The sequence below is a fragment of the Dendropsophus ebraccatus genome, chromosome 7 (genome assembly GCF_027789765.1).
Source record: "Dendropsophus ebraccatus isolate aDenEbr1 chromosome 7, aDenEbr1.pat, whole genome shotgun sequence".
Taxonomy (NCBI): domain Eukaryota; kingdom Metazoa; phylum Chordata; class Amphibia; order Anura; family Hylidae; genus Dendropsophus; species Dendropsophus ebraccatus.
In genome coordinates, this window is record NC_091460.1 from 22718655 (window position 1) to 22734059 (window position 15405).

At 42.3% G+C, this 15405-nt stretch overlaps 1 protein-coding gene across 1 annotated transcript; it reads left to right on the plus strand.

The window, feature by feature from the left end:
* Positions 1-1183: 1183 nt before the first annotated feature.
* On the plus strand, positions 1184-10747 carry LOC138796499 (vomeronasal type-2 receptor 26-like). The gene is made up of 6 exons (XM_069976104.1): positions 1184-1234; positions 1347-2216; positions 3692-3913; positions 6731-6854; positions 9294-10255; positions 10679-10747. Exons 1-6 carry the CDS (start codon positions 1184-1186, stop codon positions 10745-10747), a joined length of 2298 nt encoding a protein of 765 aa, XP_069832205.1.
* The last annotated feature ends 4658 nt before the right edge of the window (positions 10748-15405 follow it).

The window sequence follows — 15405 nt, forward strand, 5'->3', positions numbered from 1 at the left end:
ACAGGGAGAGGTAAGTAGCACTTGTTTATAGTGTTACCCCGCCCCTGCCTGCTGGAATCTTTTATTTTTGCCAGACTTCTCCTTTAAATAACTCAAGCCTTTTAGTGCTTATCTCTGTCTGTGACAGGAAATATCCAGATTAGCAAATCACCAAAACGTTTTCTGGACACAGACAGAGGTAACAGCACATGTACCACAAAAATTACTAAATAAAGGTTTCTATACAACCTGATTGGCGACTCTGAACATATTTCAAAGACGCCATTCACACTTCATACCACCACCCAGTTCCTGTTATCCTTTCTGTGTTGTAACTATGCAAATAGACTAGTTTGGTGCATTGGAGGCAGATTCAACAACCCAAGCGTACTGATATCCCCTCCCTCCAGTGATTCAGCAAGACTTGATTCTGAAGGTGGAGTTCTACTGAGAGGAGGAGAGGATATCATTGCACTGGGGGGGCCTTCAGTGGACCAAACTAACTAACTAACGAACTAACTAACTAACAGCAAACATATGCATTTTTACAAAACAAGGCGATTTCAGGAACCAGGCGGCGCTATGAGGAATGGGCAGCTATAATAGAATCTGCTCAGTGGCGCCAATCAAGTTTTATACAATTGTAGTCTGAGACCTACATTTTTGTGGAAGCAATCAGATGTTAGAGTACCCTATTTCTGGAACAGTTGCAATATCTAGAATTGAAGTGCCACTTGATTCAGACATTGAATGAGTTGCCATTAAAAAAAACTTTCAGTTGGTCTCCACTGAGCCAGAAATTTTCTCTTATGCTACACCTCCCTTAACCCCTTGAGGACCAAGCCCAAAATGACCCAGTGAACCACGCAAATTTTCATTTTTGCGTTTTTGTTTTTTTCCACCTCCCCTTCTAAGAGATCTAGCACTTTCAGTTTTCTATCTACAGGGCCATGTAAGGGCTTGTTTTTTTACAGGAGTAGTTGTACTTTGTAATGATTTTCACTTAAAATGATAAAAATGATTTTTTGTTACAGGGGACGGCCCCTGTCACTTATACTTAAACGTAGCGTTTAAGGGGTTAATGACACACTGCAGCGCGATCTCTGCAGCCTGTCATTAACGGTGAGGGCCCGGCTGCTGACTGCAGCTGGCCCCCACCTTCTACGAACTGCTCTCTGCTCCAGAGCGCACTTCATAGGTCAGGATGTACCGTTACGCCCTAGGTCGTCTGGGCACAGACTTCCAGGGCGTACCGGTACGCCCTAGGTCGTCTAGGGGTTAATGGAACAGTCTCTGGGTATGGCATAAATGGCCAAGATTGGAATTGGTATCATGGAACTTAAACGTTTACGTAACTTTCCCTCTAGATCAGTTATGGAGCTACAGATCCGATGCTTGGTGACAGAGTCTTGTATCCATATCTCTTCCGTACTGCACATAGTGAACATGTCTTCGTTTCTGCTGTGTTATCAGTACTGAAGCATTTTTCATGGAACTGGGTGGGGATTATCACTAGTGACGATGACAGTGGAGACAAAGAAAGCCAAGCTCTGTCCTCAGTTCTTAATAGTCATGGTGTCTGTATTGAGTTTACAGTGAAAGTCTGTTTTGAGTCTATTTTAAATGTCAAAAATATGAGACCCATGAATGAAAATAGCAAGAAGATCATCTCAGACTCCTCCGCTAGTATCATTATTGTTTGTGGAACTTATTTTTACTTTATGACGGGAATCCTTGAGTTACCTGATAATGTTCTGAATACAAAGACTTTTCTCTTGCCACCCAACTGGTTCACAAACATTGAGACACTACAAACATATTTTAAGGCTTTTAACTGTTCCTTGGGATTTTTGTCATTTATGAATTATGATCTAGAACCTAGCAGTGATCAGGAACTTATGAGAGATCCATACAATAGGAACAACATGAAACTTTTTCTACTGAACATCCATCCTTCAAATTATCCAGATGATAAATGGCTTGAGGATCTGTGGATTATATATTTTGATTGCTGGGTACCAAATAAGGCTAATATCAAAGATAAACAATTATTAAAATTAAAGAAATGTTCAGGAAAAGAAAATATCACAGAATTCCCTCTCATTCTATTCCATGATGGTTTTCCTATTGTATACTATGCATTAATAACCATGGCTTATGCACTTCATGCTATGCATACATCTCTAGGAAGAGAAGTTTTTACCAAATATAGGAAAAGATCTAGATATAGAAATAAGGTACAATACAAATAGCTGAGCTCATAGGAAAATATATTCAAAAAAATTCTGTAATCTTTAATATGGCTGTGGATAGGGAGAGAGGCCTGTTGAAAATAGCGGGACAATTGGTAGAATTGTTTTCCCTGGGTTGAGATATAAAACTAGAGAATAGACAGGATAGACACAGAGTCCAGAACTTGTGACTAACTGAATGATATAAGAAAATCTATAAAGTTGTGTTACTTTGCATGTGGCTTCACAGGGTTTGTGCAAAAAAGGCATCATTAAAGCTGTAAAATTATCTAGTGGTCTTGCATCCTGGATTTGTATTACACTATTGAGTGATGATGTTAGAAGAAGTAGAAGAAGGGAGAAGATTGTCGGTAGAAATACTAAAAGGGCAGACTAGATGGACCAAGTGGTCTTCTTCTGCCGACAATCTTCTATGTTTAAAGCAAATGGACCATCAGTGCATTTGCTTTAAGTTTTGCATATGAATAGAACAGGGGGCACAATGGGAGGAACCCTGCCTCTCTGTGATGTAGCTCTATGATGTTGATTCCAATGGAGCAGCTTCATAGAGGGGAGGGTGTTTCCTCCCACTTGCGGTGGGCCAGCCCACCTCCAGTGCTTCTCGCCTGGCCGGTGCCCAGGTATAGAATGACACCGTACCCAAGAATCAAGGTCACAGTTTAAAAAAAAGGACCGTGGCACTGGTTTCCCGGCAACGGCGCACTTCTATTCATATGCAGAACTAATGGTACATTTGCTTTAAAGTTTGCACAGGATAGGCAATAACATACTGACTGGTTAGGGTCCAAATCCCGTCCCCCCAGATCTGGAGAATGGGGGAGACATTCCAGAAGACTGACCAAAGTGCCAAAGAGTCCCAGGTAGAGAGTTAGTTTGATTACTGGAGTTGAAAGGGAAGCAAGATTTTGGAGATGAAGTGAGAAATGATATCTGAATACTGCAACAGTACCTTTGGTTGAGCTGATATTGTTAGTTTTTGTATTGGATACGGAAGACCAATGAACACCACATGACTCTTTGTTAAAGGGGTTAACCAGCACTACAGAAACAGGGCCACTTTCTTCTAGACACAGCCCCGCTCTTGTCTCCAGTTTGGATGTAGGTGTTATAATCCAGGTGTTATAATATTTTTTATTTATTTATTTATTTATTTATTTTTAACTAATAATAACTATGATAAGGGTGAAATTATAAATTAACGTTACAGCTCCAGGCTCTCTCTCACTCTCTCCTACACATTTGATTGTAATTCACAATGTTCTATGCATTTACAAGGTTCTTCAAACAGGCAAAGTGGAAGCAGCTGTAGGTTTTTAATATATGTCAGTGGAGCCACATAGGTCAGGCTCAGAGCTCACTGTATTGTAACAGGAAAAGTTTATTTTCTAACTATTCTGAACCTTCTCTCTCTCTCTCTCTCTCTCTCTCTCTCTCTCTCTCTCTCTCTTTCTTTTTGAAAGTTAAACAAATATTTGAAAGAATTTGAATACAAGGATCAGTCAGGGAAGAGGAAATATTATGACGAGAGAGGAGCAATAAATACAATATTCAATATTTATAACTGGATATCGACAGAAAATACATATTCCCTATACAGACATGTGGGCTCCTTTACCCCCTGGGCCCCACTAGCTGAGCAGCTTTTAATCCATACAACTAAGATAGTCTGGAAGAATAAGACGGTAAGACATTAAAGACAATAGAAGATCTGAAATTGATCAGATTGTTTTATTAGATATAGCAGCTGACTTTTGTATAATGGCCCCATATATAAATAAGGTCTGGGCTGCCTGTGCTGTGTGTGGAGCACATGGAAAGTGCTGGGCAATCTTACTATTTGAACAGTATTAGGCTATGTTCACACAACATATTTTTTCGTATTTCTACGGCTGTAGTTACGAAAAAATACGTTCATAGCTTTCTATGGGATCCTGGCCGGAGCGTATACTATGTGTATGTGCCGGGATCCCTCCCGGTGCCGCACAGAACTGACATGTCAGTTTTCTGCGGCCGCTATTCAGTGAATAGCGGCCGCAGGAACCCATGTCAGTGCACACTATGAAGCAAGCTTGCTTCATAGTGTGCAGTGGGGAGTTCTGATGCGGGCGCGAACGGATGCGCCCACATCAGAACTCTTCTGCAATAAAGATCATTCGTCGGGTACTGCAGTCCTGGCTGGGAAGATCTTTACAGAGACCTTCACGGAACAGCCGGCCTCTTACGCCATGTGAACATAGCCTTAGAGCAAGTAATAGGCTGGAGCAACTGTTTATTGATATTGTGCAATATTCTCCTTATGGCTTTAATAAACCTTTGATATGTCATAGAGGCGCAACAGAACATGCCCATTAACCCTTTGAGGACCAGGCCCAAAATGACCCAGTCGACCACACAAATTTTCATTTTTGCATTTTCGTTCTTTCCTCCTCCCCTTCTAAGAGCTCTAGCACTTTCAGTTTACAAGCCATGTAAGGGCTTATTTTTTACAGGAATAGTTGTACTTTGTAATGGCGTCTTTCATTCTACCATAACATGTATGATGGAACCCCAAAATTATTATTTATGAAGATATAAATTGGTGAAATCGTAATGAAGAATGCAATATGGTAACGTTTGGGGGGGTTCCTGTATGTATGTAATGCACTATACAGTAAAAGCGACATAACATCTTTATTCTATAGGTCAGTCCGAACACAACAATATGCAGGTTTACACAGATTTTCTAATGTTATATATATTTTTTAATGAAATACTTTTTTTTGCAATTAATTATTAATAAAATGGCCCTATTGGGACGCTTATAACGGTGTTTTCTTTTTTTCACCTATGGGGCTGTATGGGGTGTCATTGTTTCCGCCATGAACTCTTGTTTTTATTAATACCATATTTGTGAAGATCGGACGTTTTGATAATTCTTTATTAACTGTCACCTACACTTAAACGCCGTTTAAGGGGTTAATGACACGCTGCAGCGTGATCTCTGTAGCCTGTCATTAATGGTGAGGTGCTGGCTGCTCACTGCAGCTGGCCCCCACCTCCTATGAAGCACGCTCTGCTCCGTAGCACGCTTTATAGGTCAGGGCGTACCGGTACGCCCTCGGTCGTCTGGGCAAAGACTTTGAGGGCGTACTGCTACGCCCTAGGTCGTCTAGGGGTTAAATCCCTACTGAGTGTTAGAATACACCTAGAGAAGCAATTGGCTCAGGACTTCTCTCCTTGTCTCTACGATCATTGCAGTGATATGGGAAAAGAAGCAATCTGCAGATCAGTCATGGTCTAAACAAGAGATGAGCGATCCTTTCAAAAGTTTGGTTGGTTCACTGAACTTCAATGTAAAGTTCTGGTTTGTGCCGAAACGAGCTTTAACAAGCCGCATTAAAACAGCTAAACACCTGCAGGTATTCAGCTGTTTTAATTTGGTTTCTAAAGGCAGCTACTTAAACTTACATGTCGGCGCTCCCTTGGGGTCCATCTTCTCTGGTCCCATCCCAGCATCTTCTACAGTGAAGGCCTGCTCAGCAAATCACAGGCTGATTAGGAAAGGTCTTTTATTGGCTGAGCGGGTTATCACTTTAGAGACAAGAGTGATAGCTTGCTCAGCCAATCACAGGCCCCGGTGCTGCCCCACCCTAGGCAGCCTGTGATTGGCTGAGCGGGTCTTCACCACAGAAGACGCTGGGACGGCACCACAGTGCCACCAGGAGACACCAGGGGAATTCAGAAAGGCGAGAATATATTTATTTTTTGTTTTTCTTACATGAGTGCTACCAACTTTCCAATCTTTGTTCAGTAACAAGTTCAAAACGAATCCGGATTTGGCAGGTTTGGTTTGCTCATCTCTAGTTTTAACATCCAGTCCAATCAAAAACTTTGACATGTCTCTATGGCAGGACAAAAGTTTTATGTTGCTGTTTTTTTTTTATTTTTTTATTGCTCTTTTTTAAAAACACATTTTTGTATGACCAAAATTATCATCCCCCCTTTATTTACTTATTTTTATTTTTATGTGTGCTTATGCCATTTACCGAGCAAGGTCATGAGTGTAATTTAATATTTTAGGCAATTCTGAATGTGACCATACCAAATGTGTTTGATAGTATTTATTTATTTGAAAAATAGGGAAAGGGGAGTGATTCAAACTTGATTGCTGACAGAGATCAACACAATCCATATGTAAAATGGGCACTGCAATAATAAAAAAAAAAATCTTTTTATGTCAAAAGTTTTGATCGTTCGTGGTCAGAGTATTTAGACAGCGATCAATCAGAAGAATGACCTAAGAGAAGTCACACATTCAGCTGGCAAAGAGCCGGGAGAGACCACACTGTGCTAGGAGAGACCATGCTGTGTCACAAGAGACCACACTGTCAGGTTCTCCTAATTGGTTGAATTGTCAGACCACAGCCACATCACTTTGACATTTCAAGATTTTTTTTTTTGTTAATTGCAGATACTCATTAAAATAAAAGTTATGTTTGTTTGTTTGTTTGTTTTTACAGATACCAAGATCACAATGCTCAGAAAATTGTCCCATTGGGAGCAGAAAGCTCAAGAATGACAAAAAACAAATCTGCTGTTATGACTGTGTTGTTTGTCCAGAAGGAGAAATATCAAATTTAACTGGTAATACAAAGTTAACTAAAAATTAAAAAAAATTATAATGAAAAAACATTGTGCAGAATATCTTGTTAGTTATTTTCATGTGTTTTTTCTTCTTTTCCTGATTCTCCGTTGTTTGCATGTGTTTCCATAGCAGGGAGGTGGAGCCTCCTGATCTGCTAATTGATCAATAGGCTGCTAGACATGAAAGGAATGCCTATCTCTTTATGTGTATATGCTTACTGGGGCAACAGAAGAGGCAGGCATTCATCAGATGGGTAATAAAAATGTTATGTTGAAAATACACTAACATGTATCTTCTACTCTCAGTGATGCAGGACCGAAACAAAGTATTTTGGTGCCCTGGACAGATAGTCATATAGATACTAAAACTGCAGACATTCTTTCTTTTTCTTCTCCATATTGCCAAGACCACCTTGATAACTTCATACATCCATGACTCATATCATCTTTACCTCACCCAAATGTTATTAACACCCCCTTTGGAATACAGGTGCCCTTTTTAGGTTTCTGTTCCCCCGTGGTGGAGATATTTGCCCAAAAAGTGCACAGTTGTCTTCAGTAGGTAAATGCCCCCCACCCTAGCTGTTAAAAAGGTGCCTTCTTTAGAAGGTAGTAATTCACCTATATGTATCCATGTGCCCACCATGTATAGATTGGTGTCCCCTAGGAGATAGGAGCCTCCCCCAAAAGGATCTTGCAATGGAGTTGTGAAAGATTGCTTAATTACATTGTTTGCTTTCATCTACAAGCAGTACTTGCTAAGAGCCGGAATGCAAGTGCCCTTACCACCAACTATTCCCCCTTCCTGAATTGGGTGAGTGCCTACCATGCCTTCCTCTTTTGAAGATGAAATACAGATTTTCAGTAGATATTCCTTTAGTGTACACTGGACACAACTTGTGGGTGTCTATTTACTCCACACAATGCCGTGGTTCACTACGAACGACGCAGAGTGGCAGATTTTTTGAAAAGCAGAAGAACTACAGTAGAACAGACTTCTTTGGCAGAGCTAAGGTAAAATGCTTCTGAACAGATGGCTTACTGGCAGAGAGACACTTTAAAGGACAACTCCCACGAAATTTTTTTTTAGCTTATTTAACACACATTACAAAGTTATATAACTTTGTAATGTGGTTAAATACCTGGTCTGGCCCCCTTCCCCCACTTTCGGACCCCCGACCCCCCCCCGCCCGGAAGTTAAAGAATATATACATTACCTATTATGATCGTCACGGTCCTCTTCTCCCGGGCGGAATCTGGTGACGACGACGTCAGAGCCGGGGGGCGGTCCGGGTCTTCTTCCTCCTTGGCGTCTTCATAGAGAGTGAATGGGACGGAAAAGGCTGCTGGTGCACATGCGCACCAGCAGCCTTTTCATTGGCTGGAGTGCATCACATGGCTTCCAGCTTCGTCAGCCCTGATTGGCTGAGGTTGCTGGAAGCCATGTGATGCGCTCCAGCCAATGAAAAGGCTGCCGGTGTGCAAGCGCACTGGCAGCCTTTTCCATCCCCAGGACCCGGAAATCAGAGACATCGCTGGACGGCGGACGGCGGTGACGGTGAGGCGGACGGCGGGCGAATGGAGTGGCGATCGTCACCGGAGGGATGGTGATTATGGTGTCTGTGTGTGTCTTTGTTTTTGTTTTTTTTGGGGGGGGGTTCCCCCGGGAGCTGTCCTTTAAGCAGCTCTGTACCCACAATCCGTTTCCACAAAACCATTTGTACCTTCGGATAGCTGATTTTAATCCAAATCTGTCCTGGGGTCCGTTCGGCAGGTGATGCAGTAATAGTCATAAAAAACAACTTCTAAACTTGCAGCCCTGTGTCAAACTGCCGTGACCTAGAGTATCTGTGCCCTAACTTTGCACCACCTCTCCATCCCTCCTCCGCACCCTCTAAATCAGTAGGAATGCCACTGGTAGAATTTTTCCTATTCCTCTGCAGTGAAAACTGCACAGGTGACTTAACGATCCAACCCATGTGCCGTGTTCTCACAGGTGATGAATAGGAGAATACCTGCCTGGAGCATCCCTAATGATGAAGAGGGTGGGGAGGAGGGACAGAGAGGTTGTGCCAGCCTAATGCACAGACACTCTAGGCCACGCCAGTTTGACACAGGGCTGCAAGTTTAAAAGTTGTTTTTTAGGACAATAACTGCATCACCTGCCGAAAGTACCCCAGGACAGATCTTGGATTAAAACCAGCTATCTGAAGGTGCAAGCGGTTTTGGGTGTGCAGATTGTGGGTACAGAGTTGTTTTAAAGGAGCTTCATCACTAGCAAAGGCCGGAGCTTAGGAGGAACTTATTTCTGCATTCTGTATTTTCTGTATTTTGTACAAAACTATATGGAAGAAGGTTCTTAAAGTAATGAAAACAAATATATTTTCTATCAGTATTTTAGTAAAAAATGCCCATTAAAATCTTATTCTTTCCTTCCAGATAGTGAAAATTGTATTAAGTGTTTGGATACTGAATGGTCGAGCAGTAAAAGTGATCAATGTTTTCCCAAACTTGAAGACTTCCTCTCCTTCTCTGATGGACTCTCCATAGCTCTATCCTCCATTGCTGTTCTGTTCTGGACAATATCTATTCTGATATTAGGAATTTTTGTGTCACATAAAGATTCCCCCATTGTGAAGGCAAATAACAAGACCCTGAGCTTCATCCTCCTCATCTCGCTGTCATTGTGCTTCCTGTGTGTCTTCTTATTTATTGGTCGTCCTGTCGATAAAACCTGCAAATTACGGCAAATAGTTTTTGGCATCATCTTCTCCATCTCGGTATCTTCTGTTTTGGCCAAAACCATCATGGTCTATATGGCTTTTAGAATATCCAGACCTGGAAGTCGATGGAAAAAACTGATTGGGGTGAAAGTGTCCAACTCTATAGTTGCGTTGGCCTCATCCATTGAGGTTATTATCAGCATTATTTGGCTGTACTTTTCTCCCCCATACCTGGAGCAGGACACCCATTCCTATCACAGGAAAGTAATCATTCAGTGCAATGAAGGGTCTCAAGTTGGTTTCTTTGCTGTTCTAGGTTACTTATTTGTCCTGGCAGCTGTTAGTTTTACTGTAGCTTATTTGGCTAGAACATTACCCGATCGTTTTAATGAAGCCAAGTACATCACATTTAGTATGCTGGTGTTCTGTAGTGTCTGGATTACTATGGTCCCTTCTTATCTTAGCACCAAAGGAAAAAACATGGTGGCTGTGGAAATTTTCTCTATCTTGACTTCAGGTGCTGGACTTTTGGGTTTTATATTTTTCCCTAAATGTTACGTTATTTTTGTAAAACCACAATTAAATACAAAAGTATGTATACACATAGGCAGAGGCAATGCAAAGAGTTCAGCACAGAAGGGGGTGGGAAAAAAATACCTTAATGGGCCCCTAAACCAGGTAAGATAATTTTACAGCTACAGAGACGCATCTTAAAAAATACTACACAGTCTCTACAGACCATCTATAGACTCATTTACAGTTACATCAACTAACTATAAGTTGAATTCTTAGTTATGAATTATTTGATTTCCTTTTCTTCTAAATACGGCCCAGACTGCCATGAAGACTTCATCCGGTCAGGTCTCATCTGTATAGCTTAGTACCCAGACATCTTTGGCTGCTAACTTTTAAAACAACTTCCTTACTTGTTAAACAATACCAATTCCCTACAATTCCCTACTTGTTAAACTGCTTGTTAAACAATAAAAGATATTTGAAAAGAAAAGAGGGAACAATTGAGTTTCTTCCACAGATATCAGGAAACAACGGTATTTATAACATATGTGTTAATCATTTATCAAAAATTACTCCTTCCTCAAGAGGAAAGCACTGAAGTCTCGCCCACTAGGTGACTCTCCTTCTCTCAATCTGCTTTTCACTTTTGACTAAAGTCTTTGCCAAGAAAGACTTTTTTTTGTGTTCCTTTGAAAGGGTCCTGTGTGTCTAACATATTTTCTTTAAAAAAAAACAAAAAGAAAAAAGAAAAATCAATCTGAATGAAATATCAGTGAATTTCTATACTTAAGCTGCTTAAAGGGGAACTCCACATAAGAAAAATTGGTTTTCTATTAAAAGTACATTAAAAGTCATATAGATACGTCGATATGATGTATTTGAAAATTTACCCGGCGCTGTCCGGGCATATAGTGTGTTAATTAGATTTATTCTAAGGTGCCCAGGAGGCCAATCTATGTCCTTGTTTTTTTGTTTTTTTTTTGTTTAAAGGAAAATCACCAGTAGCCCTATATGCCCCTATATACCCGACAGTTCTGCATTGTTTATGTAAATTGTAGCTTATGCACATTAGAAATAAACTAAAAACTTCAAACATCCGTCCTGTATACCTGTAGTGTATAGTTGGGGGGGGGGGACTGTATACCTGTAGTGTGTAGTTGGGGGGCTGTATACCTGCAGTGTTTAGTTGAGGGGGTCCTGTATACCTGTAGTGTGTAGTTGAGGGGGCTGTATACCTGTAGTGTATAGTTGGGGGAGGTCCTGTATACCAGCAGTGTATAATTGGGGGGAAGGGGCTGTATACCTGTACTGTATAGTTTGGGAAGTACTGTATATCTGCAGTATATAGCTGGTAGAGGTCCTGTATACCTGTACTGTATAGTTGGGGGTCATGTATACCTGTAATATATAGTTGGTGAAGGTGCTGTATTCCTGTAATGTATTGTATAGTTGGTGGAGGACTTCTATACCTGTAGTTTATAGTTTGAGGGTCCTGGATACCTGAAGTGTATAGTTGGTAAAGGTCTTGTATACCTGTAGTTCTGGGGTCCTGTATACTTGTAGTGTGAAGTTTGGGGGTCCTGTATAGCTGTAGTATAAAGTTGGTGGAGGGGCTGTATACCTGTAGTATATAGTTGGTGGAGTTCCTGTATACTTGTAATGTATAGTTTGGGGTCCTGTATACCTGTAGTATAGAGTTGGTGGAGGTTCTGTATACCTGTAGTATAGAGTTGGTGGAGATCTTGCATACCTGAAGTATATAGTTCGGGGGTCCTGTATACCTGTAGTGTGTAGTTGGTGGAGTTCCTGTATACCTATAGTGTATAGTTTTGGGGTCCTGTATACCTGTAATGTATAGTTTGGAATCCTTTATACCTGTAGTATAGAGTTGGTGGGGGTACTGCATACCTGTAGTGTATAGTTTTGGGTTCCTGTATACCTATAGTGTATAGTTCGGGGTCCTGTGTACCTGTAGTATATAGTTGATGGAGGTTCTGTATACCTGTAGTGTATACTTTTGGGGTCTTGTATACCTGTAATGTATAGTTTGTGGAGGTCCTGTATACCTGTAGTGTATAGTTTTGGGGTCCTGTATACCTGTAGTGTTCTGTAGTATATAGTTGGTGGAGGTCCTGTATACCTGTACTGTAAAGTTTTGGGGTCATGTATACCTGTAGTATTGAGTTGGTGGAGGTCCTGTATACTTGTAGTATAGAGTTGGTGGAGGTCCTGTGCACCTGTAGCTTATAGTTGGTGGAGATCTTGTATACCTGAAGTAAATAGTTCGGGGGTCCTGTATGCCTGTAATGTATAGTTGGTGGAGTTCCAGAATACCTATAGTGTATAGTTTTGGGGTCCTGTATACCTGTAGTGTATAGTTTGGGATCCTGTAAACCTGTAGTATAGAGATGGTGGGGGTGCTATATACCTGTAGTGTATAGTTTTGGGGTCCTGTATACCTGTAGTATAGAGTTGGTGGAGGTGCTGTATACCTATAGTATAAAGTTAGTGGAGGTCCTGTATACCTGTAGTGTATAGTTTTGGGGTCCTATATACCTGTAGTATAGAGTTGGTGGGGTGCTGTATACCTGCAGTATATAGTTGGTGGAGGTCCTGTATACCTGTAGTGTATAGTTTGGGGTCATGTATACCTGTAGTATATAGTCAGTGGACGTCCTGTATACCTGTAGTGTATAGTTTGGGGTCATGTATACCTGTAGTATATAGTCAGTGGAGGTCCTGTTTACCCGTAGTATAGAGTTGGTGGAGGTCCTGTATACCTGTAGTGTATAGTTTGGGTCCTGTATACTTGCAGTATATAGGCGGTGGAGGTCCCGTGCACCTGTGGTATATAGTTTTTGGGTCCTGTATACCTGTAGTGTCCTGTATACCTGCAGGATCATATTTACCATTAGGCACTTGTTGTCTGCCTAGGGCAGCACCTTGCATGGGGGCAGGGGGAAGGAAACAACTTTTTATTTTTTTATTTTTTCTAGTCTTCCACCTCCTGTTAAGACTTGCCAGAAAATGTAGTGTCCTTTTGAAGGGGGGTATGGTAGTATTGGTCAGGTCTGGTGTGGCAGTGTTATCCAGTCACAGTATGGCGGTATTGGTCAGGTCGGGTATAACAGTGTTATCCAGTCACAGTGTGGCCGTATTGGTCAGGTCTTGCAGTGTTATCCAGTCACAGTATGGCGGTATTGGTCAGGTCTGGTATGTCAGTGTTATCCGGTCACAGTATGGCGGTATTGGTCAGGTCTGGTGTGGCGGTGTTATCCAGTCACAGTATGGTGGTATTGTTCAGGTCTGGTGTGGCGCTGTTATCCAGTCACAGTATGACAATATTGGTCAGGTCTGGTGGTGTTATCCAGTCACAGTGTGGCGGTATTGGTCAGGTCTGGTATGGCGGTGTTATCCAGTCACAGTGTGGCGGTATTGGTTAGGTCTGGTATGGCGGTGTTATCTAGTCACAGTGTGGCGGAATTGGTCAGGTCTGGTATGGCGGTGTTATCCAGTCACAGTGTGGCGGTATTGGTCAGGTCTGGTATGGCGGTGTTATCCAGTCATAGTATGGCGGTATTGGTCAGGCCTGGTATGGCAGTGTCATCCAGTCACAGTATGGCAGTATTGGTCAGGTCTGGTATAGCGGTGTTATCCAGTCACAGTGTGGCGGTATTGGTCAGGTCTGGTATGGCTGTGTTATCCAGTCACAGTATGGTGGTATTGGTCGTCTGGTATGGCAGTGTCATCCAGTTACAGTATGGCGGTATTGGTCAGGTCTGGTATGGCGGTGTTATCCAGTCACGTTATGGCAGTATTGGTCAGGTCTGGTGTGGTGGTGTTATCCAGTCACAGTATGGCGGTATTGGTCAGGTCTGGTATGGCGGTGTTATCCAGTCACAGTGTGGCGGTATTGGTCAGGTCTGGTGTGGCTGTGTTATCCAGTCACAGTATGACGGTATTGGTCAGGTCTGGTATGGCGGTGTTATCCAGTCACAGTATGGCAGTATTGATCAGGTCTGGTATAGCGGTGTTATCCAATCACAGTGTGGTGGTATTGGTCAGGTCTGGTATGGCAGTGTCATCCAATCAGAGTATGGCGGTATTGGTCAGGTCTGGTATAGCAGTGTTATCCAGTCTCAGTATGGCGGTATTGGTCAGGTCTGGTTTGGCAGTGTCATCCAGTCACAGTATGGCAGTATTGGTCAGGTCTGGTATGGTGGTGTGATCCATTCACAGTATGGCGGTATTGGTCAGGTCTGGTAAAGCAGTGTTATACAGTCACAGTATGGCGGTATTGGTCAGGTCTGGTATGGCGGTGTTATCTAGTCACAGTATGGTGGTATTAGTCAGGTCTGGTATGGCGGTGTCATCCAGTCACAGTATGGCGGTATTGGCAGGTCTGGTATGGTGGTGTTATCCAGTCACAGTGTGGTGGTATTGGTCAGGTCTGATATGGTGGTGTTAAAAGGGGGTCTACCAGTTATTTCTGTGGATGTTGTGAGGCAGCTGCCCTAGCAACCACAGCTCCCTGTGAAAATAAAATTAGTAATCCTATTGGTTGCTAAGGCTCCCAACTGCCGTTTCTGCTGGCAAGCTGCTGCAGCTAATTATATCACCTGTGTGTGCAGTGTGGAGATTTTCCCAGTCATCTCTATAGGGCGCCACTCTTCCCCCTCCCCCTTTCCTCCTGTACATCTGGCGGGGACAGGACTTTCGCTCTAACCTGCACAGGCACCTAATGTATCTGTGCGCCAAATTTTGGGTCAAACAGTTCAGGCGTTTGGAAGTCTATATGGGACAGACGGACAGACAGACAGACTTTCATGTTTATGATATAGATTACCATATCTGTACGGTTCTGTCACACTGGCAGCTGATAGAAATCCAGGAAGTGATGAAAAATGGCCTTTGTGCCAATCCACATTTTCTCCTACTCCCACTGCTATCCCCCCTAGGAGACAAATCTTCCATGCTTCTGTCTCACATTGTGTGTGTTTGCTGATGATGCAGACAGGGGCAGGGCGTGATGTCACAGGAGGTTTAGCTAAATCCCCCAATCCTTGAGTTATTCACCATCTCTGACCGACCAAAAGCAGGTGCTGCAAGGATTTTGTACTGTGATGATCAGCCGAGGGAAAGCATTGCATTCTGGAACCAGTTCTGCATTCTGGGAGCTGCTCAACCAGGAAGTACAGAAACACAATACAGAACAAAACCTCCCCAAAACAAATGGATTTTTGGTAGTTTCACAACTGGGATGGATAAGTAAGTAATGCTATATGCTTCTGCAAAGGTTTCATTTTTAACCT